The sequence below is a fragment of the Bubalus bubalis genome, chromosome 2, assembly GCF_019923935.1.
Source record: "Bubalus bubalis isolate 160015118507 breed Murrah chromosome 2, NDDB_SH_1, whole genome shotgun sequence".
In the NCBI taxonomy this organism is placed as follows: domain Eukaryota; kingdom Metazoa; phylum Chordata; class Mammalia; order Artiodactyla; family Bovidae; genus Bubalus; species Bubalus bubalis.
The window spans coordinates 7800690-7822829 of NC_059158.1; the positions used below are offsets into that span (position 1 = coordinate 7800690).

Genomic DNA, 22140 nt, shown 5'->3' on the forward strand with positions numbered 1-22140 from the left:
CTGATGAATTTCAACTTACACTGACTCTACCACTACAGCTTCCACACAGACCCGGGCAGGTTCTCTGTCGTGAGGCTTTGACAGCATTAAGTAGCAGCAGGCGGCACTGGGTTGAGCCCTTGTAGTCCACAACCAAAGAGAACAAGTTGTCGTTCACCACAAAGACACACTAGGTAAGAATTCTTCACACCTAAGAGACTCAAGGGTTTCTCCCAAACAGCTTTCGAGGCATCCCAGAAAAGGAGTGTCAAGACAGTCTGTATCTTAACGTCTCATAGACAGTCACTAAGCTGCGTTTTGTTCTCTCAAAATAGCAGTCAATCTTCATTCTCTTTTATTAAAAGCAGATAACTATAATCACAGACTACTTTTTCTGTTATGAACAATTATTTTTCTTGAGCCTCAAAAAGCCCAACAGTGAAAACAAAAGGGACCTTTATAGGATAGTAAATGGAAGAAGCCTGATAGGATAGTAGATACACAGTTTGGTGCTCAAAAGAGAAAGCTAGCTGGAGATAGAGCTGTGTGAGCCATCAGAGTGAGGATGATTTTTTAGTGGTAGTTGATGAGATAACCCAAAGAATACATGAGAGTGAGAATAATGATAAGGAATCTAGAAATAAACGCTGTGAAAGCCAGGGTTTCTCAATCTCTGAACCATTGATGTTGAAGAGATAATACCTGGTCATGGAGGGCTGACTCTGCCTTGTAGGAGGTGTGACACGGCCCTTGCTTCAACTCACTAGAAGCCAGGAGCGCCCCGCGCAGCCCCCCGTGCCCAGCCCTGGTTGTGACAACCACAACTGTCTCCGCATATTGCCATGTGTCCCTGGAGAGCAAAAGCAATCCCGGTTGAAAATCCCTGATTTAAGTGATGGACAAAAGAAGTCCATCTTGCAAAGGTAGTTGAAACGGAGTGTCAGACAGTCTGGCGGTAAGGTAAAGGCAGAGAGTATTTTGAGAAAAAGATGTGGTCCAATGCCAAAGAAAGGTATAGCGCCTCTGGTTTTAGGGCTGAGAACATGTGGTGAGCAGAAAGGAGCTTGCCACCATGTCCCGGTTGCCCTTCTTCTTCCTAGGCTGACTCCCATGTTTCTGGTCCAGTTTCCTGCATCTTTGGGTTTCAACCTCCTCTTCATAGTATTGTTAGACTTGGACCTTGGAGCCCCTGGGTCTGGGAGAAGGTTAACATAAAGATGCTTCCATGGCTACCATGGCCTTCTGTTCTACAAACCCCCAGCAGTGGGTGGAAATCTAGACATGTTTGTAAGTGTAAATTTTGGGAGCCTATGTGTGGGACAAGCTGATGACAAGTCTCTTGTTCAGAGCCCTCTCCACTCCCAGGAATGCAAGCCTGGGGGACTGAAATAGTGCCCCATTGCCAAGAAATGTGGCTGACTTCCTTATTGTGGTCTTCTTAGGAAAAACAAAACAAAGTTTCTCAAAAGGTCACAAAACTCCCTCTTACCACGGAATAGTAAAATGCGGCTTTTATGAGTTCCTAGATGTGTTTGGAGAGAGATGCTCAAAACACATGAGTTTTAATTCCCAACCAGTTTGTGCTAGCTGAGCTCTCCAGGATGCCCCTCTGAAATGATTTTGCATTTTCTGGTTTCCAAACTCACGGGGAAAATAGCACAAAGGTTTTTGTTTTGTTTCTGTTTAGTTTTTATAGCTTTCAGATCTGAATTTTCACTGGTAAACTCTGTTCTCAGTAAGGGAAGTGAAATGCTAAAATCTCCCTTGCCTTTATGAGGCCTTCCTTTTTTTTTTTTTTCACTTTCTGTTCTGCCCTCAACATAAGGTTCTTCACTATGATGGCATTCTTAAAACATTAGGATCCATGCAGCCACCTAAGTTGCTGTTCTTTTTCTATTGGTGGAATTCCACATTACTGGGCTTACTTTTCACATATACTAATGCACCCCATTCTTACTAGCTTCTGCCCATTAACAAGAACCCTCGGTTGGATCTTATCAAGAATCTGTCTCAGAGCCAGGGCTAGCCCAGCCAGAAACAGGAAGGGGAAACTGACCTTTCACACACTTTCATAGAGTTAAAAAAACAAATAAATAAATAAATAAAGAGGCTATTTTTGCAACTGATTCTTCTCCTCTTCCCTTTGACCGCTTTTCTTTCATCTGGTTACCACCACGGTCATTTCTTCATCCCTCTTCTTAAGTTCAGCCTTTGCCACCCCTCCTTCTTGATTTAATGGGTTTTTTTGAACTCTCTTTGGCTACATGAATACTCAGTTACCTAAATAACAGCTGAGAATGGTGATAGCAGAGGAAAGTGTAAGCCTGGAAATGGTTTCTCCAGAACCGTTTTTGAGCCACAGTTCAGTCCAAATTAGAACAAATATCAACTGTTTTAATAAAAGATATGTCATTACTATGACTCTGTCAACTCTTTGAGCATAAATTAGTCCTATATCTCAGATAAAACAACTAAAACACCAGAGATACTTCAAGGTACCAATAATCTCTCTAGAATTTTCGTCACTTCTAACTTTCTGTCCAAAAGAACACCTCAAAGTTTCAAGCATATAATATCAGCCACAGACTCTGAAGGCAGGGCTGCTAAAGGCTTTTTCTCTGCCTTCAATGCCCTTTGGCCCCACGCACCTCGCTTTGTACCTGAAGAGGAACTCTGGGTCAGTCAAGGGCACAGAGGAGCTGCCAGGGCAACAGGGGAAAACTTGGTTCATTCTTTGGCGCAGCCGAATTCATGGCATGTCTACCCCAGGCCATGCGCTGTACGAGGTGCTGGGATTAAATGTAGACAAATATGAGCCCTGCCTTGTAGACCTTACAGTTTAACCAGCAAGATTTTCCATAAACAACTAAACAACCACACAGATTCCAGTCATGATAAGTGCGCTAAGAAACAAACAGGAATCTACGCATCGGAAGGAAAGTGGAGGGAGGCGCTTACTTTTCCATAACACAATCCAGGAAGGTCATTCTGGAGAGGTTGTTTTTAAGCTGGGATGTATATGATAAGTGCAAGGCATGGAAGAGTGGACAGAGAACATTCCAGGGACGGGGGACAGCATATGCAGAGGTCCTCGTGTGGGAAAGAGCTCTGACAGATGCACGGACAAAGCAGAGCTGAAGCCCCTGTAACACAGGGTCAGGGGAGACAGGCTCCACCAGAGTCTAGAACATTCAGCCGGGCCCAGGAGAAGTTCGAGCTTTATTCCAAGTATAATGGAAAGCCATTGCAGGCACTAGGAGAGAGACTGGATTTCCTGTTTATTGCGTTGCTCTACGGAGAAGGTTGAGGACGGAAGCAGGAAGATTGGTTTGGAGGTCTACATGTGGAATGAAGGTGGACACCAGCGTGTTGGCCTTAAAGAACACCATTGTTTAGGGCAGGCAGAGGGTACATCAGAGACTGAGGTAGGAGGAAAACTAGTCGGTCTGCTATCAGTAGAGCCAAAAAAAGCAGAGTTTCAGGGAAGGAGAAGTGGAGTAGGCCTAATGCTGCTGAGAGGCAAGTGAGAAGAGGTGGATGCAGGAGCCCTGGGTTTGGCAGCGTGGGGACACTTGGCGAGCAGAGTAAGAGGGATGAGCAGAATGTACAGGGAACACGTGTGGGTCTGGGGCAGTGCTCTTGGGTGCTGCTCTGTTCGGAAAGGCACGCCTACTTCTAGTATGTGTGGCTGGAATAGAAGCATCTGCCCTGCAAGAGACTCCTAATTAGCCAACCACACAGACCCCAGTAAGTCTGCCTGCAATACGGGAGACCCGGGTTCGATTCCCGGGTGGGGAAGATCCCCTGAAGAAGGCAATGGCAACCCACTCCAGTATTCTTGCCTGGAAAATTCCATGGACAGAGGAGCCTGGTAGGCTACAGTCCATGGGGTTGCAAAGAGTCGGACATGACTAAGCGACTTCATTTTCACTTTCTTTCTTTCATAGCCCCCGAGGGCTTCCCAGGGGGCACTAGTGGTAAAGAACCCACCTGCCGATGCAGGACACACAAGGGACGTGAGTTCCATCCCTGGGTTGGGAAGATCCCCTGGAGGAGGGCACTGCAGCCCACTCCAGTATTCTTGCTTGGAGAATCCCACAGACAGAGGAGCCTGGTGGGCTATAGTCCATAAGGCCATGCAGAGTTGGACATGACTGACGGGACTTAGCATGCACGCATGCCTCTGTTGGTAAAGTCTCCATGTGGGGGCACTGGGCAGCTTCAGGGGAGAGCTGAGAGCTTGGTTTCCAGTTAGCTCTCTCAGTGGGAGAAATCTCAATTAACAAGTAGGACATGCATCTCACCCCTCCACTCACTAGTAGGTCCAGATTATTCTGCAGATGTGTGTGCAGAACTCCCCTGTTGACATTAACAGGAAGGTAAATCAGGCAATCTTGGGACTTTAAAACCCAATCCTGAAACTTTAATTATATACGAACAAATACACAGCATGTACCAGAATAGTAAAAAAAATAATAATAATAATAACAAACTTGTGCTTAATTGTTACATTGCCTAGTATGAAAGGCAAGCAATTTGATCACCTCCAGAGATCACTTTAGGATCAAGAGCCTTTTCTTAATTGCCAGGAAACTCTCAAGACCTCCTCTCCAGGGACAGTCGCCAGAAGTAGAAAGGGGAACATACCACCAAATTCATCTATAATCACAATTTAGTATTATTAAATAGCAGCCTGTGGAATAAGCCTGAGGGAATGGGGCTCTTGTCCCTAATAAATGGATGAACAAAGAGGGTAATTTAATCATTAATTCTTTCTTTGCTTTTGTCGACCCCCTTTAAAATGAGTACTGCAGAAACTTTGTGTTTCCCTTTCAAATATATTCTGACCTTCCCATAATGCCACTGCACCCATCCCCACCCCCCCTCCTCCGCATACCTGACTCCGTTATTAACTGAAATAGCTCAGTTATGGGAATTTAATCCTGCAGAACAGGTCTTTCTTTGAATCTACTTAACACTGGGTCCTGTTCCCATGCTTTCTCCACATCTTAGAGTAGCCTCTCACTATGGATTTGAATTTTCATCAGTTTTTTTTCCTATTCATTTTTTCCCTTTCTACTGATGTAGAATTCATACACTTCATTTCTATGTGGCTAAAAGATGCTTACTCCTTGGAAGGAAAGTTATGACCAACCTAGATAGCATATTCAAAAGCAGAGACATTACTTTGCCAACAAAGGTCCGGCTAGTCAAGGCTATGGTTTTTCCAGTGGTCATGTATAGATGTGAGAGTTGGACTGTGAAGAAAGCTGAGAGCCAAAGAATTGATGCTTTTGAACCGTGGTGTTGGAGAAGACTCTTGAGAGTCCCTTGGACTTCAACGAGATCCAATCAGTCCATCCTAAAGGAGATCAGTCTTGGGTGTTCATTGGAAGGACTGATGCTGAAGCTGAAACTCCAGTACTTTGGCCACCTCATGCGAAGAACCAACTAATTGGAAAAGACCCTGATGCTGGGGGGGATTGGGGGCAGGAGGAGAAGGGGACGACAGAGGATGAGATGGCTGGATGGCACCACTGACTTGATGGACGTGAGTCTGAGAGAACTCCGGGAGTTGGCGGACAGGGAGGCCTGGTGTGCTGCGATTCATGGGTTCGCAAAGAGTCGGACACAACTGAGGGACTGAACTGAACTGAACTGAATCTAGACATTAGTGTAGTGAAAGTGTTAGGCACTCAATTGTGTCCGACTCTTTGCGACCCCATGGACTATAGCCCACCTGGCTCCTCTGTCCCTGGGATTCTCCGGGCAAGAATACTGGAATGGGTAGACATTCCCTTCTTCAAGGGACCTTCCAGACTCAGGGATCAAACCTGGGTCTCCTGCGTTGCAGGCAGATTGTTTTACCTTCTGAACCTCCAGGTAAGCCCATTCTAGACATTAAAACATGCTTATTTAATGTGGTAATGGCTAATATAAATCATTATTTCTAGTCTTCCCCACCAGCAATCGAGGAGGGGCATAACTTAATTCTAATCAGCTCTCTCCCAACTTACCCTATTTTCATCCAGTATTTTAGTTCATTCTTTTTAAAATCACCATAAACTGAAGATGTTACTTGTCATCACTTTTGGTATCTCATACTTCCCTTTGGAGGCCATTTTCCATCTTCCTGCAGCATAACCTTTAGCATTTTCCATTAATGTAGGTCTGCAGGTGATAAGGTCTGTTTTGATGTGTCTAAACACATCTTTACTTTGTCCCTGTTTCAGAAGATACTTTCAGTGAGGAAATAGGTTGGCCATTTTTTTCTTCGATATTTTGAAGCTATGATTCTGGCTTCTTTGTTGATATTGATAAATCAGCTATCAGTGTAGCAATGTTTTCTTTTGGGAAGATGCATTTTATTAGTCTGGCTAGTTCTAGGATCTTTTTGTCTAAGGTGTCTGTGATGTCATACAAGAGATGGATGCTCTGTGTCCTGTGTATGTCTTATATTTAATTGCACTTTTTGAATCTGAGGATTAGTTTCTCATAAATTCCAAGAAATAATGAGTGATTCTCTCTTCAAATATTGCCTGCGCATCACTCTTCCTTAGCTCCTCTTCTATTTTATTTTAGCTTTGGAGAATTTCCATTATTTTCTTGTAAGTCAAATGTTTACTAATATTTTTAAAATATTTTGTTTGACATTTGAGGTGTCTTGTAAAGTGTGTGTGTGTGTGTGTGTGTGTGTGTGTGTGTGTATTTGCTTCAAGCTACTCTTGCTCTCTGTAGCCAGAAACTGCTGTCACTCAGGACCTGGTTTCCTTTGGATGAATGACTCTCTCCTCTTGTTAAGGGTTGAGGGCATGATTTGGAAAGATGCAGGAATTCACTCTCATTATCAGTCAGGATCCCCCAAGAACAGGGGAGCCCATTGAGGGTTTCCAAGCATGAAGTTTTTAGAGGCATTGGCAGTTATTGGAAAGGGTAAAGCAGTAAAAGTCACAGAGACTTCCACTACTTGAGAACGATCAAGGGAGCTGGCCAAGAAGCTGCAGCAAATCTCAGCAGTCTCTGGGCACTGCCTGCCTTGAACTTGGCCGCTGAGGATAAAAGCCGGTGATTCCTGGGTGCCTGTCCAGGAGCTGATGCTAATCTCACGTCTGCACATTTGTTCTCAACGAACATTAGATAAAAATGGTTTCCTTACTTTACATCTCCACTTTTACATCTCACGGGTGTGCCTCTCATTGGCTGACTCTTACCTGGAACCATATGGAGAAAGAGATTCTAGGAGCTGGCATGTGGTTCCAAGCTTACCCCTTGCTACACAGCGGAGGATGGATAAGGGGTGACGATGATTCCAAGTTCACAACAGTTTGGCGTAGGTTGCTACATATCCCTGATAGCAGTTTATGTTGCACACATATTATTTTATTTGCTCCTAATAGCATCACCTTTGTCAACAAAGCTATGGTTTTTCCAATAATCATGTACGGATGTGAGAGTAGGACCATAAAGAAAACTGCGTGCCGAAGAATTGATGCTTTCAAACTGTGATGCTGGAGAAGACTCTTGAGAGTCCCTTGGACAGCAAGGAGATCAAACCAGTCCATCCTAAAGGAAATGAACCCTGAATATTCCTTGGAAGGACTGATGCTGAAGCTGAAACTCCAATATTTTGGCCACTTGATTTGAAGAGCTGACACATTGGAAAAGACCCTGATGCTGGAAAAGATTGAGGGCAAGAGCAGAAGGGGATGACAGAGGTTGAGATGGTTGGATGGCATCACCAACTCAATGAACATGAGTTTGAGCAAACTCTGGGAGATAGTAAAGGACAGGGAAACCTGGTGTGCTGCAGCCCATGGGGTCACAAAGAGCTGGACACAACTTAGCAACTGAATAACAATAGCATCAGGGAGAATTAAGAAGAGTAAACACACCTATTTTAAGGAATTAATACCCAATGTAAGTCTATTAGCTTTCCCAAACACCACACAGCAAGACAATCCCAGAAATGGGGCTAGAACTGAGATTTTCTGGTACCTAAGTAAAATCTTTACATTAAATCAAACTTTAACTTGTAGAAAACTTGTTGATCTGAGATCAACCATTTCTGCAACTGAGACCCAGAGCCAAGACATTTTGCTTCCACTCATCCCCAACTGAGGTTTAGGGATCAAGGGCCAGCACCTTTCTTCCTAATATTTATCCATTCCAACTTTTTAGCTCAAGAAGAACCTTAACAGATGTGAAAGGGCTTTTGTGAAGATAGAGTTTGGTTTACCAGATGGCACATTTCCTGCTGATCTGCACCTGGAGTTGTCTTAGACTATATATACCATGCTCTAAAAGTCACTGTCTCAACAGATATTAAGTGTCATCCCCATTGGATAGGCAGCTTAATATTCCAGTTGTCAAATATCATTCAACAAATATTTCTTAAGCACCTTTTTTGCTAAGCTTACAGTTTCTGTGATCACTGTGATATTTTAATGCCACTAACTCTGACATGATTAGGTTCGCCAAGTATTTTAAAATATGTCAGAAAAAGTATGCATATTAATTAAAAATGTTCCCACATATAAGCCTTAAACTAAACTCCCTAGGTTGATTGGAGACAAAAGACTTTTATTAAATACTGTTTGATAGGTTAAGTATTTTAGTATCTCTGCCAATCACTGCTACTAAAGAATGTCAAGCATGAATTGGGTAAAAAGGGAAATATCACTACATTATTGTCTGTTAGTCACATGTCCTAAAACAATAGCAAAAATGGTATTTTCAAATAATCAATGGCCATGCCCTCTTGCTCCTGATCGGCAGCCTTGTTTCTAATGTCAGGTTTTTATTCTGTTATTAAACATTCATAATTAGATAGCTGATTCGTTGAGTGACTAGGGGGAGTGGGCACGACCGGCCTACAGATTTTTGTAATAATGGAGATGCTCTTTAACAGCATCTGGGCCATTTTGGCTGTCAGACCAGCATTAAAAGACGGTGCATATACATTCAGCACTCAGTGTAGAATCACTGAGCTTAAAAGCAGGATCTTCTCTTTGAGCACGCCTGTCTCACGTGGCTCAACACTCATAAACTCCTTAGGTCCTTAGAGAAAGAGTTCATTCTCATCTCCATGTTCTCACTCCTCCTCAGCTTTGCTCTAAGTAGAAACTTTTAGAGAAAATAAATGAGTCTAGTGAGTACATGAAGGTGATAGAAAAGGGCTGAAGCTGGTAAGTTACGGTGGGTTGCAAGAGCTGTTGAGATTTAGGAAGCAGCTGGCAAGCAAGTACCTATATATAAATGAATGTGCCCATTGGGTTGGGAGGGACAGAGGGCAGAGCTGGGAATTCAAAACTTTGAATATAAGCATGTGAGAGCTAGGAAACCATGCGATGGGTGTATAATATGTGGGCAAGTGGAATCACCATCAAATAGACTAGATAATTCTCTGTAGGAATCTTCTTGTTGTGGTGGTTTAGTTGCTAAGTCCTGTGTGACATTTTGCAACCCCATGGACTGTAGCCCACCAGGCTTCTCTGTTCATGGTATTTCCCAGGCGAGAATACTGCAGTGGGTTGCCATTTCCTCCTCCAGGGGACCTTCCTGACCCAGGGATGGAATCAGCATCTCCTGCACTGGCAGGTTAGTTCTTTACCACCAAGTCACCAAGGAAGCTCATAGAAATCGTCTCCTGGTTGGTAATCCAAAGACCTGGAGGTGAGAGTAAGATTAGAGGACTTGGAGAGGCTCAATTCCCAGTTAGGCATGAGTGATTGCTCTGTAGGCAGAGAAGATAGAGAGACCAGGGAAAGAGAGGTGGGTGCTCGTTGAGAGCCTGTCAGCAGCTCCCTGTTCAAGGGCAGGACTCTGCAGCTTTCAGTGTCTGTTGTCGGGTTACAAAGCAGCTAGAAGCATGAAGGGGCTTTTCTGTGCTGGCTCCCTAATTAGGAAGGGGATGTCCATTCAGATCTATCAGAGAAGGCTTTTCCACTTTCCACCAGGCTGCTTGTGGGCATTTTCACTTCTGTTCTGAGATCATGGGACTTTAACGCTCCCCTACCTACTTAGGTCTGTCTAGTCAAAGCTTTAGTTTTGCTAGTAGTCATGTATGGATGTGAGAGTTGGACTATAAAGAAAGCTGAGTGCTGAAGAATTGATGCTTTTGAACTGTGGTGTTGGAGAAGACTCTTGAGAGTCCCTTAGACTGCAAGGAGATCCAACCAGTCCATCCTAAAGGAAATCACTCCTGAATATCCACTGGAAGGACTGATGCTGAAGCTGAAACTCCAATACTTTGGCCACCTGATGCAAAGAACTGACTCATTTGAAAAGACCTTGATGCTGGGAAAGACTGAAGGCAGGAGGAAAAGGGGATGACAGAGGATGAGATGGTTGAATGGTATCACCAACTTGATGGACATGAGTTTGAGTAAGCTCTGGGAGTTGGTGATGGGCAGGGAAGCCTAGCATGCTGCAGTCCATGGGGTCGCAAAGAGTCGAAAATGACTGAGTGACTGAACTGAACTGAACTGAACCTACTTAGATTCTATTTATCTGTCTTGGAATTTCAGGGAGGTTTAGGGTCTTCTGTTGTGAGTTTCTCCATCCTGGTTATTCTCTAGCATCCTCTTGGTGGTATTGCACATGGTTCCCATGGAAGTGGGGATTAATTACATCACACAGGAGGGGAGAACTGCTAGCAAACCCTCAAGGGCACCAAATGATTTCAGTTATTCATATTCCCAGTAACTTCTTAGAAGACATGTATAATTTTTGATCATTAAAAATCTTTGACCTTGATTTTGAAATTGGGATGTATTTTCTACTGATGTTCTTCTGTTTAAAAGGCAGCCCCTTGATAGAGTATCACTGGATAATAGAATTATTAAAGAAAGCTACTCTTTAGCACACATCGGAAATTCTCTGAATTAGGATTAAAAAAAAAAAAGATATACTTTCACCATTCTGGTTCCTGCTCTCAAGTGATGAAGAAAGCAGGCACTGTGATTGCTTGGTTCTAGTTATATAAAACTCTAAGTGGACTGGTAATCCTTTGGAAGTTCATTATCAGAATCTCCTCTGTTTACCTTAAGACTTCCTGAGGGGCAAGATGGCTTTATTGTCCTTACTCAACTCACTCTGCCTTCTAATCTCAGCTTAGCTTCTGATTTCACTGCTGAGCTTTAAGCATTCATTTAACTTCTCAGTGTTTCTCTAGTCCCATTGGAGAGCCTAATCTACTTTAGATTAGGAGGTGAATGGAAAGAATAAGGTATTTTAAAGCAAGAGGACAACTTATAAATAACACTGTAGTGATTAAACCTGAAAAAAATACCGAAGTAAATATCAAGGTGTGATGAATGATTCTAGTTTCATTCTTGCCCAGGAGCTTTAGGGCAGGGCTGTGAAAAAGGGTCTTTCCTGTGGTAACAGCGTTGACATATCCAGTCACTGGCTTAGCTAGAGCTGCTCTTCCCTCTGCAGAGTCACATGACAAGTTATTTCCCAGCACCCTTCTCTGGTCATTGTTGGCAGTCACAGCTTCTTTTTCTAGTGTGGACTTGGTCTAGAGTACAAAATGTTCAGAGAAGATTTAAGAATTTAATGGTGCAACAGATGTGAAGGAGGAGGAGACCATGGACCAAGGAATGCAGACAGACTGTAGATGGGCAAGGCATGGAAAGAGACTCTGCTCTAGAGCTGCCAGGAGGAGCGGTGCTGCTGACACCTTGAGTTTGTCCCATTTAAGACCCATTTTGAACATGTGGTTTAGTCGCTAAGTCATATCCAACTCTTGTGACCCCATGGACTGTAGCCTGCCAGGCTCCCCTGTCCATGGGATTCTCCAGGCAAAAGTACTGGAATGGGTTGCCATTTCCTTCTCCAGGGGATCTTTTCCACTCAGAAATCAAACCCAGGTTTCCTGCATTGTAGGCAGATTCTTTACCAACTGAGCTACGAGGGAAACCCCTTGAACTTCTGACCTCTAGAACTGCAAAATAATAATTTGTACTGTTTTAAGTCATTAAGTTTGTGTTAGTTTGTTACAGCAGCAGCAGGAAACGAAGACATACAGCACTACCAAGGCTCTCCTTGGCCCCCTTGATCAAACTTCTCTCCTGCAAGTCACCAGAGATCACTACTACAAATCCAGTGATCATCTTACAGTGACGTAATATTTGTCAAATTAAGAAATACCACTCTCGCCTTTGACACAGTGTAGTTCTAAAACCTTTATGTTTCAAGTCTTTGGTCTCCTTCCAGTCTAACCCCTCTAGTTCATTCTAGACTTGCCATTGCAGTAAGACCGTTCAAAGCTGATCATCACCTTTAATTGACATTTTTCTATCCTTGCTGTATATTCAAACCAAACAGTAACATCAGTGAAATGCCTACATCCACCACGGTCAGGCTGCCTTATTTCAAGTAGATCAACCTGACTGTTTTATTGCTAAGCATTCTCCAGTCTTCATGAAAGAAGGGAAAGAAACAACAAAGTATTCCACCAGGTTTTGCCAGGAAAACATTAACTCCTCAGGCATTATCTAAATGACTACTAAAGATAGAACCAGAAAAGACAGATATAAACAGCAGGAGGAGGACTCAGTAACTGACGAAACAGTTAGATCCTAACCTGGGGTGTCTGGGGAACTTATTTCTCTGGAAATCAACCTACATCATTCAGGTTTCTCCAAATGAAAGGTGAAAATATCAGAGAACCACCCCCCCCCACCCCCTCAGAGGCCCTCTGCATTTGAAAATACCACCCGATTATTGAGCATGTGTATATAAGCACCTTATAAACTATGAAGGACTGCACAAATATCAATAAACCCAGGGCAGCAATGCAAATGGCAACGGGAAGCATATTCCAAAGCTAAGGAATAGCAAACGTAAATGCCGTTGTGAAATGAAAGACCCTTTCAGGAAAGCATAACACTGGTTTTGTACAGAAGAAATTCTTATAGTGTGGAAAGAAAAAAAAGGAACAATACTGGTTCCTTTTAAGGCCAGGCCCAGCCCCACGTGGAGGCAAGTAGACCAATGTCCAGTTTGACTACCCATCATCACTTTGGCCGCCACAGTGGTGGTTTCTGGATATTTTTATTTACTCATTTGAGTTGTCACACAAGGCCACTGTTACAATGTAGGAAGTGTTAACAAATTAACCCAGTAACAGTCATTTCTGTATTCTTTTGTACCAGTATTTAGAAAATTAACAGAGAGCATTCCTTGAGGCCACAGACCAGGAGACTTTAATACTGAGGCCAGAAAATGTCCAGAGTAAGGGTGGCAGGCTGGGGGAGAGGGATGAGAGGCAGTCGTGAGCACACTGGATATGGGTCAGACACGAAAAGGAGCCTGGAAGTTTGGGGATGACCCCACTGGGTGCACCCAATGCTGGTTTTGCTGACACCAACATTTTCACAGAAATGGCTCTCTTGAGAGATTCTCCAATTAAATTAACAAAATCACAGAAGAGTCTGTGTCTGACCCAGGGCAGGTTGCCTTTTTTGCTCTCTTTTTCACTCTCATCCCACCTTTTTTGACTTTTCACGTTAAAGGATTCAGGTTACCTGATTGGCCGAAAGTCAAGAAGCAGGGTCAAAAGAAACCCCCAATTGTGAAGGTACGCAACTATTTTGTGCTCTCTGTTGTACAGTATCTGCCTTGCTAATTAACTGATGGATAGGATGTACGTTATCAAGCTGTCTGCTTCCAAAAGTACCAAAAATCCATATGGCTGTTTAGAAGCTCACAAGTGCTGGGCATCACCATCACAACTATTTGGAAGAAGCCTAACTTTACTTCCATGTGGGAAAATGGTACCCCAAAGAGGTAGGAAGCTTGACATAGGTGTAAGAAAACTACTAGCTGGGCTAACAAAACCTCAAAAAGGTATTTATTTGATATATGTATTTGGCTCCAGATAAAAAACGCTTTCAATACTCTGCCTTTTTATTTCAGTAACGTCTAGCTCAGTCAGTTGTCTCAAATAGCTTCATTTTCTTAAGTAGTGCTTTGGCTTATTAGCAGGCAGATGGGGGTTTTGGATTTTTTTAAGTGAGAATTCTCACTTTGCTATGTTAATCAGCAAAGTGACATATTTTTTGATTGCCTGGTGAATTATGAAACCAGATCAAACCAAAAGTTCTGCACTTACTGTAATATAAGGGGATGAAGAGTGAATCAGCCTTGGATTTAAATACTGTCCCACTTATGAGTTCAGTGGCCCCAGGTAAATCACTTAAATTTTCTGAGTATTTTTTTAAATTTGGGAAAAAAGTCTGGATTATAGTTGTTATTTAAAGAAAGTTGTGTGAATTAAATGGGCTCCTATTTGAGGAAAAGGCTTAACACAGTGTGTGTGTGTGTGTCTGTGTGTGCAGTCTCGGTCATGTCCTACTCTTTTCGACCCTATGGATTGTAGCCCCCCAGGCTCCTCTGTCCATGGGATTTTTCCAGGTACAGGAGTGGGTTGCCATTTTCTCCTCCAGGAGACCCAGGGGCTGAACCCACATCTCCTGTGTCTCCCAGATTGGCAGGCTGACTCTTCACCACTGAGTCACCCGGGAAGCCCAGTTAATATAGTGTGAGTGCCATCAAATATTCAGTATATTCCCTATGTAAGGGTTTCAGATTAATGCTCATGGGAAGCTGGGAAGGTGAGGAGGTGATCTGACACAGAGAAGGTTGTAGGAGGGGTCTCTGAGAGCTGGGATTTATTTAATACATTTGGTCCTGAACTCTAAATGAGATTGGAATTGTATACCTTAGTTAATAATTAGTATCTCACTGAGAACATATTTAAAGTGAAAGTATGTTTTTTTCCTAAGGGGCGGGCCATGTGGTAGAGCAGAGTTAGTGGACTGAGCCACTTTTCCAAACTGCTAATCGTGTACGTTTTGGACAGTGGAAAAGTTGAGGGTGCAAGAAAGTCCGTGAACCCAAGGAGCCTTGACACACTGTTGTTCAGTTGCTCAGTCAAGTCTGGCTCCTTGTGGCCCCGTGGACTCAGCATGCCGGCTGCCTTTGTCCTCCACTGTCTTCCAGAGTTTGCTCAAGTTCGTGGCCATAGAGTCAGTAATGCTATCTAACCATCTCCTCCTCTGCTGACCCCTTCTCCTTTTGCCTGGACACGCAACTCCCTTGTGATTTCCCGGAGGTGTTTAAACCTCATTTGCTTCACAGACTCTCGGACCTCCTTCTGAACACTTGACTAACGTGGAAATACATTTTGTAAATATTGAGAAATGGAGCAAACACTCTGAACGATTGCTTTGTGCCCATGACTCAGACCTCCTCCTTCATCCCAGACCTGGGCAGTCCTGCTCCAGCTCTGCTTGTCCAGGCCACTGTCAGTGGCATCCAGATACCGTGACCTGAATAACTCAGAACAGGTCCTGTTTACTCTTCAGTTCCTCAAAAAATAAATGCATGAATAAAAAAATCAAATGGGAAACAGAATTATGCAGAACACTTTGTGATAAATGTTCCTGATCAGGTATCAACTAAGAAATGACTTCTGAGCTGTGACATATGCTTTGAACACTTGGGTGGTTTGGTGGGGGAGGTGTTTAAGTATAATCGACAGGAATTACATATTACTTTCAGGAGTACAACATAATGATCTGATGTTCGTATGTATGGCAAAATGTTTACCACGGTAAGTCTAGTTAACATTCAGGATGGATTAATTTTAAAGCTTGCTTGATTCAATTCCCAGGTAGGAATGGCATTACACGTTATTAATATTTGCTGAAGGCGCTTCTCTTTCAGGACCGGAACCTCCAAGAAGTTGCCTGTCCATTTGGTTTCATGTCTTTTCGATGACTTCATAAGCAACTTGGCAAGAGTTTTGCCTGGACATCCCATCTGCTCTCAGTGACTCTGACCACAGCACCACTTTTTGTTCATCTCACGTTCTGTGCGCTCTTTAAATAAACAGTGACAGGGTGAAGCGGGAGGAGTGAGCGGGATGCCGGGGCTTGAGGAGAAGCTTGGAAACATAAATAAGGCACTTGGAGTTCTCAGAACAGAGTCTATTGCTTTTCAGGATTCACTAAATTTTCCTTTTACTCACCATTCCATGATTCAACCACACTGGAAAGATGTTATCTAGGGCCTTAGGGTAAACGAGTTCTCTATCGTAGAGAAAGAGAATCCAGAATGACAAAAATACAAACTGCAAAATAGAACAGAAAAATGACACCATTAGGTTTATTTTCAACCAGTGCTTCCTAAGATAGTCAAGAAAACATAGCAAAATAAAAATAGATACCAGTTTTAAAGATACATTCTTATATAGAATTATTAAATGAAGGAAAAAATCATTTATCACAGAATTACAATGCTCAGTCTCTGGGGACTTCAGAGAGTTAGGAATCAGTTGTCATTGTGGCAGGCAAAGAGGATGTAGAGAAACAGAATTTGCAGATCATTAAGTCATTTCATTTTAACCAATGACTTTTCTCTTCCCTAAGCTTCCCCAGGAGGGTTGAAAGCAGCCAAATGGAGTGGCTAAGCCTTACACGTGGCTTGCCCACTCTCTAGGTAGGTGTGGCCAGGGGAAGCAGGAAGACTGGGGTCGGGGTTGGGGGTGGGGTTTGGGGGGAGAATAAGTGACAAGCCCCCAGGATAATCCACCAAGCTAGTTAACTGACAGTTGGATCTCTTTCTTGCTCAGAACTCTGGATTGATCTCCATCCTCTTGTACCCCTTGGCTATCTTTTCAAAGTCTCTGCCTTCCATGCTACAAAATCAATGCAGAGATAAAAAAACAAAAAACACATTAATCTTCTGATTGTCCTATCTTCTTAAATTCCAAAGGCTCAATTTCTAACTCTTAGAAAAAATGAATAAACTCCATTGTTAAGCAACTTGGGCTTTAGAAGATTTTTTGGGGTGGAGGAGAAGGTGTCCTGCAAAGTAAAATTGGAATGCCAGTACTTGCTCTGCCATCTGAGAACTCATTAGTGCTTAGAGAGTTTCATGCTGGATTTAAGTTTAAAGTCTCAATACTGTAGGAAGCAGGACAATGACAGGTGGAAGGAGATAGTCATTTTTCATTACAGGCCCTGCTGGGCCGCTGGTGTGCCTGGCTTCAGTTTGTTTTCATTCTAACTAATGAATGAAATCATGAGTGATGTTGTAGAAATGTGGACAGTACCAGCTACAACTGCCCCTGGCATATGCCTTGCTTTTTCTCGATGTCCACTCATTCAACAAAATGCATGAGGCACCACCCACTGTGGGCCCCACCCCAGGTATTTCAGACAGACTGTCTCTCTCCTCTCAAAATGTCAACTTTGGAAGGTTTCATACCTTTTTTTAAAAAATGGTTTCCACTTGCAAAAGTAACAAATGCTTATTGTTCAAGTGAAACCAGATGTATGAAAGGCAAATTATTCATCTCCCTCTTTCAGTTCAGTTCAGTCGCTCAGTCGTGTCCGACTCTTTGCGACCCCATGAATCGCAGCACGCCAGGCCTCCCTGTTCATCTTTAGCACCCTCCATTCCCATCATCTTGCTGGAACCAAGGTTATCTTGGATGTATTTTGGTTAAGAAAGGTCCTTTAGACTTCCCTGCCAGACAGTAATAAGGATCTCGTACCAAACATTCACAAAGATACAAAAGCTAATGATAAATCTTGGCAGCGATGTGTCTCATTTCCCCAAGAACTGGGCGGTGCAATGCAGTCCTCGGGCTATTTATGCAAACGCAGTTGCCATGGATTACAGTAATGGGCTCTTGCTGCCTAGGAGAACCGTTGGTCCATATGACACGTGCATTATATCACCTGTATATCTTTGTAACTTACTGTGGATATCGGAAAAGCCAGTGTGGTGAAAAGCAGGTCCCTGAAGGCTGTTACAAACTTAATGTCTTTTTTCCCTTTGGTTCTTTTCAGCACATCTTCCAGGCAGGCCACCCCGAAGAAAATGGCCTGCAAGAGCTAAATTCATTACAACAAATGAGCACATTTTCATTTCCTTTAATTAATACATTCTTCACTGACGTGAAGCGCCATCCCTCTGGGAGCAGGGTTGATTTGAGAAGCAGGGGGCTGCTGGCTGTTCTGGTTGGGAGCCAACTGGAAGGCTGGTCTTTCAGCTCACTGGGCCCTGACCTTGCTCACTAAAATGGATTGTGTAAAGTTGTTTAGGGGATAATGATGTGTACAGTAGTTAGTGTAATGGACTTGAGCGAAAATGGAAACAGAATAGAGTCCGCTTAACAGGAGAATGTAATGAGATAGATGCCCTGGCTGCACAGAGGAGGGGAAAACCAAGTAAACAGCACCAGGGCACAGCACCAGACTCAATGGTGGATGTATTCTGGCTCCTTCCTCGGAAGAAAATAGCTTTAAAAGCCTGGTGCCGCAATCTCATTAGAGAAGCCAGAATCAGGGTCAAGAGCACCATGAAGGACCTCTGTGCTCCCCCAGGGGAGACCCACACAACAGCATCTTGCTTGTCTGAGGAAGAAGCCAGTGCCCCCTTCTCGCCTCATTAAGAGGGGACTGATTCATGCGAATGTATGGCAAAACCACTACAATATTGTAAAGTAATTAGCCTCCAATTAAAATAAATAAACTAAAAAAAAAAAAAAAAAACTAAAAAAAAAGACGGTCAATCTGAAGGCTTTGCAGAGACTATCTGTCTGAGGGAGTGATTTCAATCCACGGGGACAGAGCACTTGGTGGGCTCGGGTACATCTGAGTACCTTGAGGGTAAAACAGAAGCAGGTTGTTACAGAGCACCAGTTTGAGTGCCCTGCGTCATCCTGAAAATTCCCACTGGCTGTCTGTGTCCCATATGGCGGTGTATGTGCTTCCCTGCTTCTCTCTCTGTCCGTCACACCCTCTCCTTCCTCCCCTCTGCCCGTCTCTGTAAGTCTGTTCTCCTCGCCTGAGAGGGGAAAGGTGGGAGGTGGGAGGGAGGTTCAAGAGGGAGGGGACATATGTACAATGCTTATGTACATACGTACATTGGCTATGGCTAATTCCAGCTGATATCTGGCAGTGAAAGTGAAAGTGTTAGTCACTCAGTCGCGTCTGACTCCTTGCGACCCTAGGGACTGTAGCCCACCAGGATCCTCTGCCTGTGGAACCATCCCAGCAAGAATACGAGAGTGGGTTGCCATTCCCTTCTTCAGGGACCTTCCCGACCCAGGGATCAAACCTGAGTCTCCTGCATTGAAAGCAGATTCTTTACCGTTTGAGCCACCAGGGAAGCCCCCCCGATGTATGACAAAAATGAAACCAATATTGTAAAGCAATTATCCTTCAATTAAAAATAAATAATTTTTTCTTTTTAAAAAAAGAAGCAGGGTCGTTTTCGAGGGCATAGATCACAATCAGAGCAGACTCTGTCCATTCTCACAGTTGCCACAAACCCACAGCTTCTAAAAAGTGTCATGCCAGTACAGACTAGGAGCTGGTTTTGAGTTATTGCCTCAGAATCCATCCTGTTCCTTGAGAGCTCTGATTGGTACGGAAAGAACAGCCTGGACTCTGCTCTGAGTCTGAGTCAGGCAAGTTCTGGTACTTGGGCAGTTGGACTAATTAATGATCAACCACGTTGGAGGCTGGAAAACAACCTCGGTGTCCGGGACGCTAGAAGACCTCTAGCCGAGCTGGCCTCCTGCCGCTCCTGGAGCAGCAGGGGTGAGCAGGAGAGAACGCTGGGGGAAGAGGGCAGGGACGCTCCCACCTGGGTCCTCAGACCTGCAACGCCCCCCAGTCTGTTAGAAATGAGGGTGCTCAGCCCCTCCCCACCCCATCCCCAGCCTGCAGAATCAGAGACTCTGGGGATAGGGCCCAGGAATTTGTTTTCTAATAAACTCTTAAGGTGATCTTTGTAAAGGCTTAGGTTCTAGAACCACTGGATTAGACACAAATTTATCATTTACAAATCTTACTGACTACTCAAAACTATGATAGCTGATTTGGGGGTAACAGTTGACTTTTATTGATTTCCTGTTGTATGCCAGGCACTGATCTAAGCTTTCAGTTTCTTGTAGCAACCCCCTGAGGTAAGTAGTATTATTCCTCTCCACATCCCATTTACAGACGAGAAAACTGAGGCTGAACAAACTTGCCTGAAGTCTCATGGTTGATCAATATCAAGGCCAGGAAACCCAGTTTGTTTTTCAAGCCAGACTTTACAACCCACAAACATACAAACCATGTGTCAGTTGTCTAAGATCAAAGATGAAACCACTGTGGGAGGTCAGACCAGAGACCACTGTCTCCAGGTGGGAGAATTAAAAATGACTCCAAAAAATGCCGAAGTCTGATTCTCAGCCCCCAAAGATTCTAATGTGATGAGTCTTGGGGTGCAACCTAGCTTCAGGATGTTAAAACATTCTCTCGGGTGATTCCATCAGAGCAGCCAAGGTTGAGAATCACTTGTCTAGAGGAACTTGCTTTTGCAAACGCAGACCTGGCAGTTTCCAGGGAGGCGGGGCTGCCCAGATGCAGAAAGTGAAGCTCCACGGTGGAATGAGGTTTCTGAAGAGATGACAGAGGAAAGAGGAGAGAAGCGGGCAGCCAAGGCTGAGGAAACACCCTCCTCTAAGGGGCAGGAGGGCCCGCAAAGTAGCCAAGAATGACCAGATGGTAGAAAAGCAGGAACATGCAAGAACGCCTATCTGACCCTGAGGAGGAAGCTTCAAGCCAGAAGGGGGCCTTCCAGCGAGGGTGGGTGTGCAACAAAGCGTGGGAAGTCACTTCAGTCGTGTCGGACTCTGCAACGCTATGGGATCCTAGCCCACCAGGCTCCTCTGTCCATGGGATTCTCCAGGCAAGAATACTGGAGTGGGTTTCCATGCCCTCCTCCAGGGGATCTTCCCCACCCAGGGATCGAACGCATGCCTCTTTAAGTCTCCTGCATGGGCAAGCGCATTCTTTACCACTAGCACCACTGTGGGCAACAGTTTTAAAGGCCAGGAAGAGGCTGCCACCACCCCCGGCCTTGTCATTCACTCTTGCTGTTCTGCCCCTTCAGAGCTGCAGAACCGGGGGGCAGCCTCTGCCCGTGGAAGCTGGCTGCAGAGGCCTCTCCCTCCTTCCTCCCCAGCAGCCTTCAGCTCGCCCCCCGAGGACAGCGCAGGCAGCTGCTGGAGTCAGAGAGGGCCGGCGGGGGCCTGGGCCCCGGTGAGGAGGCCTGCACCGTTCTGTCAACACGACAATTCATCACGCGCTGAGCACTGAGCGTCTGCCAGGTTTTCCCTCCTCGGGGAGAGCGGCCTCCGCCCAGCATGTGAAGTCCATGTGACCGCTTTCCGCAGCGGGACCTTCCTCGTGTCATCCCACGTCAAGCGCATCCTGACTTTCTCTTGCCTTTTCCCAGTTGCGGAACATGGAAAGTGGGCTCTCACCGGCCCTTACTCACAGCCTCCGGGGCTTCTCCTTCTCCGACACAACTTGAGTCCACAAACCCATCAACCCCGTCTCCCCTCTCCCCTCAGCTCGCAGGCGGACGCTGCCTTGGAGAGATGCCCACTGTGGACGTGAGGCAGTGATCTCCACCCGCAGTGCCGCGCCACCGTCGGCATCAACAAGGAGTCTCTGTGGGGCCCTTGTGGAGGAGCCCAAGAGGCAGGGGATAGGGGGTTGCCAAGAGAAATAAATAAGGGAGAACGAGGGCTTGAGGGTTTCCCAGGTAGCCCTAAAGGTAAAGAAAATGAAAGGTGCTCAGTCGTGTCTGACTCTTTGAGACCCCGTGGACTATACAGTCCATGGAGTTCTCCAGGCCAGATCCTGGAGTGGATAGCCTTTCCCTTCTCTTGGGGGTCTTCCCGACCCGGGACTCGGACCCAGGTCTCCCACATTGCAGGCGGATTCTTTACCAACTGAGCTATCAGGGAAACCCTCAAAGGTAAAGAACCCGCCTGCTAATGCAGGAGGCATGAGAGATGCAGGTTTGATCCCTGAGTCGCGAAGATCCCCTGGAGGAGTGCATAGCTACCCACTCCAGTATTCTAGCCAGGGGAACCCCATGGACAGAGGAGCTGGTGGGCTACAGTCCATGGGGCCACAGAGTTGGACCGGACTGAAGCGACTGAGCAGGCACACAGGGCCTAGAGGATGCTCACAGCAGAGCTGGGAGCAAGGAGAGGGAGGCTTCAGGGAGGGCCTTGAGGCCAGGTTTGAATCAGCTCACAAAACGGACACTCGTCTGCTCATTCTCTAAGGATGA

At 44.9% G+C, this 22140-nt stretch overlaps 1 protein-coding gene and 1 long non-coding RNA gene across 5 annotated transcripts in view; one reads left to right on the forward strand and one right to left on the reverse strand.

Moving 5' to 3' along the window:
* LOC102406581 (androgen dependent TFPI regulating protein) overlaps positions 1-22140 on the reverse strand; it is a 90120-nt gene that overhangs the window by 36631 nt on the left and 31349 nt on the right. For 3 of the 4 annotated variants that reach the window (XM_044927088.2, XM_025265710.3, XM_025265707.3), the window contains 2 exons: positions 17757-17891; positions 16019-16120 (listed from right to left, as the gene is read on the reverse strand). In XM_044927088.2, the coding sequence (XP_044783023.1) occupies positions 16019-16120; positions 17757-17891 (237 nt within the window). The remainder of the gene's footprint in view (positions 1-16018; positions 16121-17756; positions 17892-22140) is intronic. The other variant, XM_025265717.3, reaches the window with a different exon arrangement.
* Positions 10355-18551, forward strand: LOC123328950. The gene is made up of 2 exons (XR_006543980.2): positions 10355-13564; positions 15715-18551. It is a non-coding gene; the product is annotated as an uncharacterized LOC123328950 (long non-coding RNA).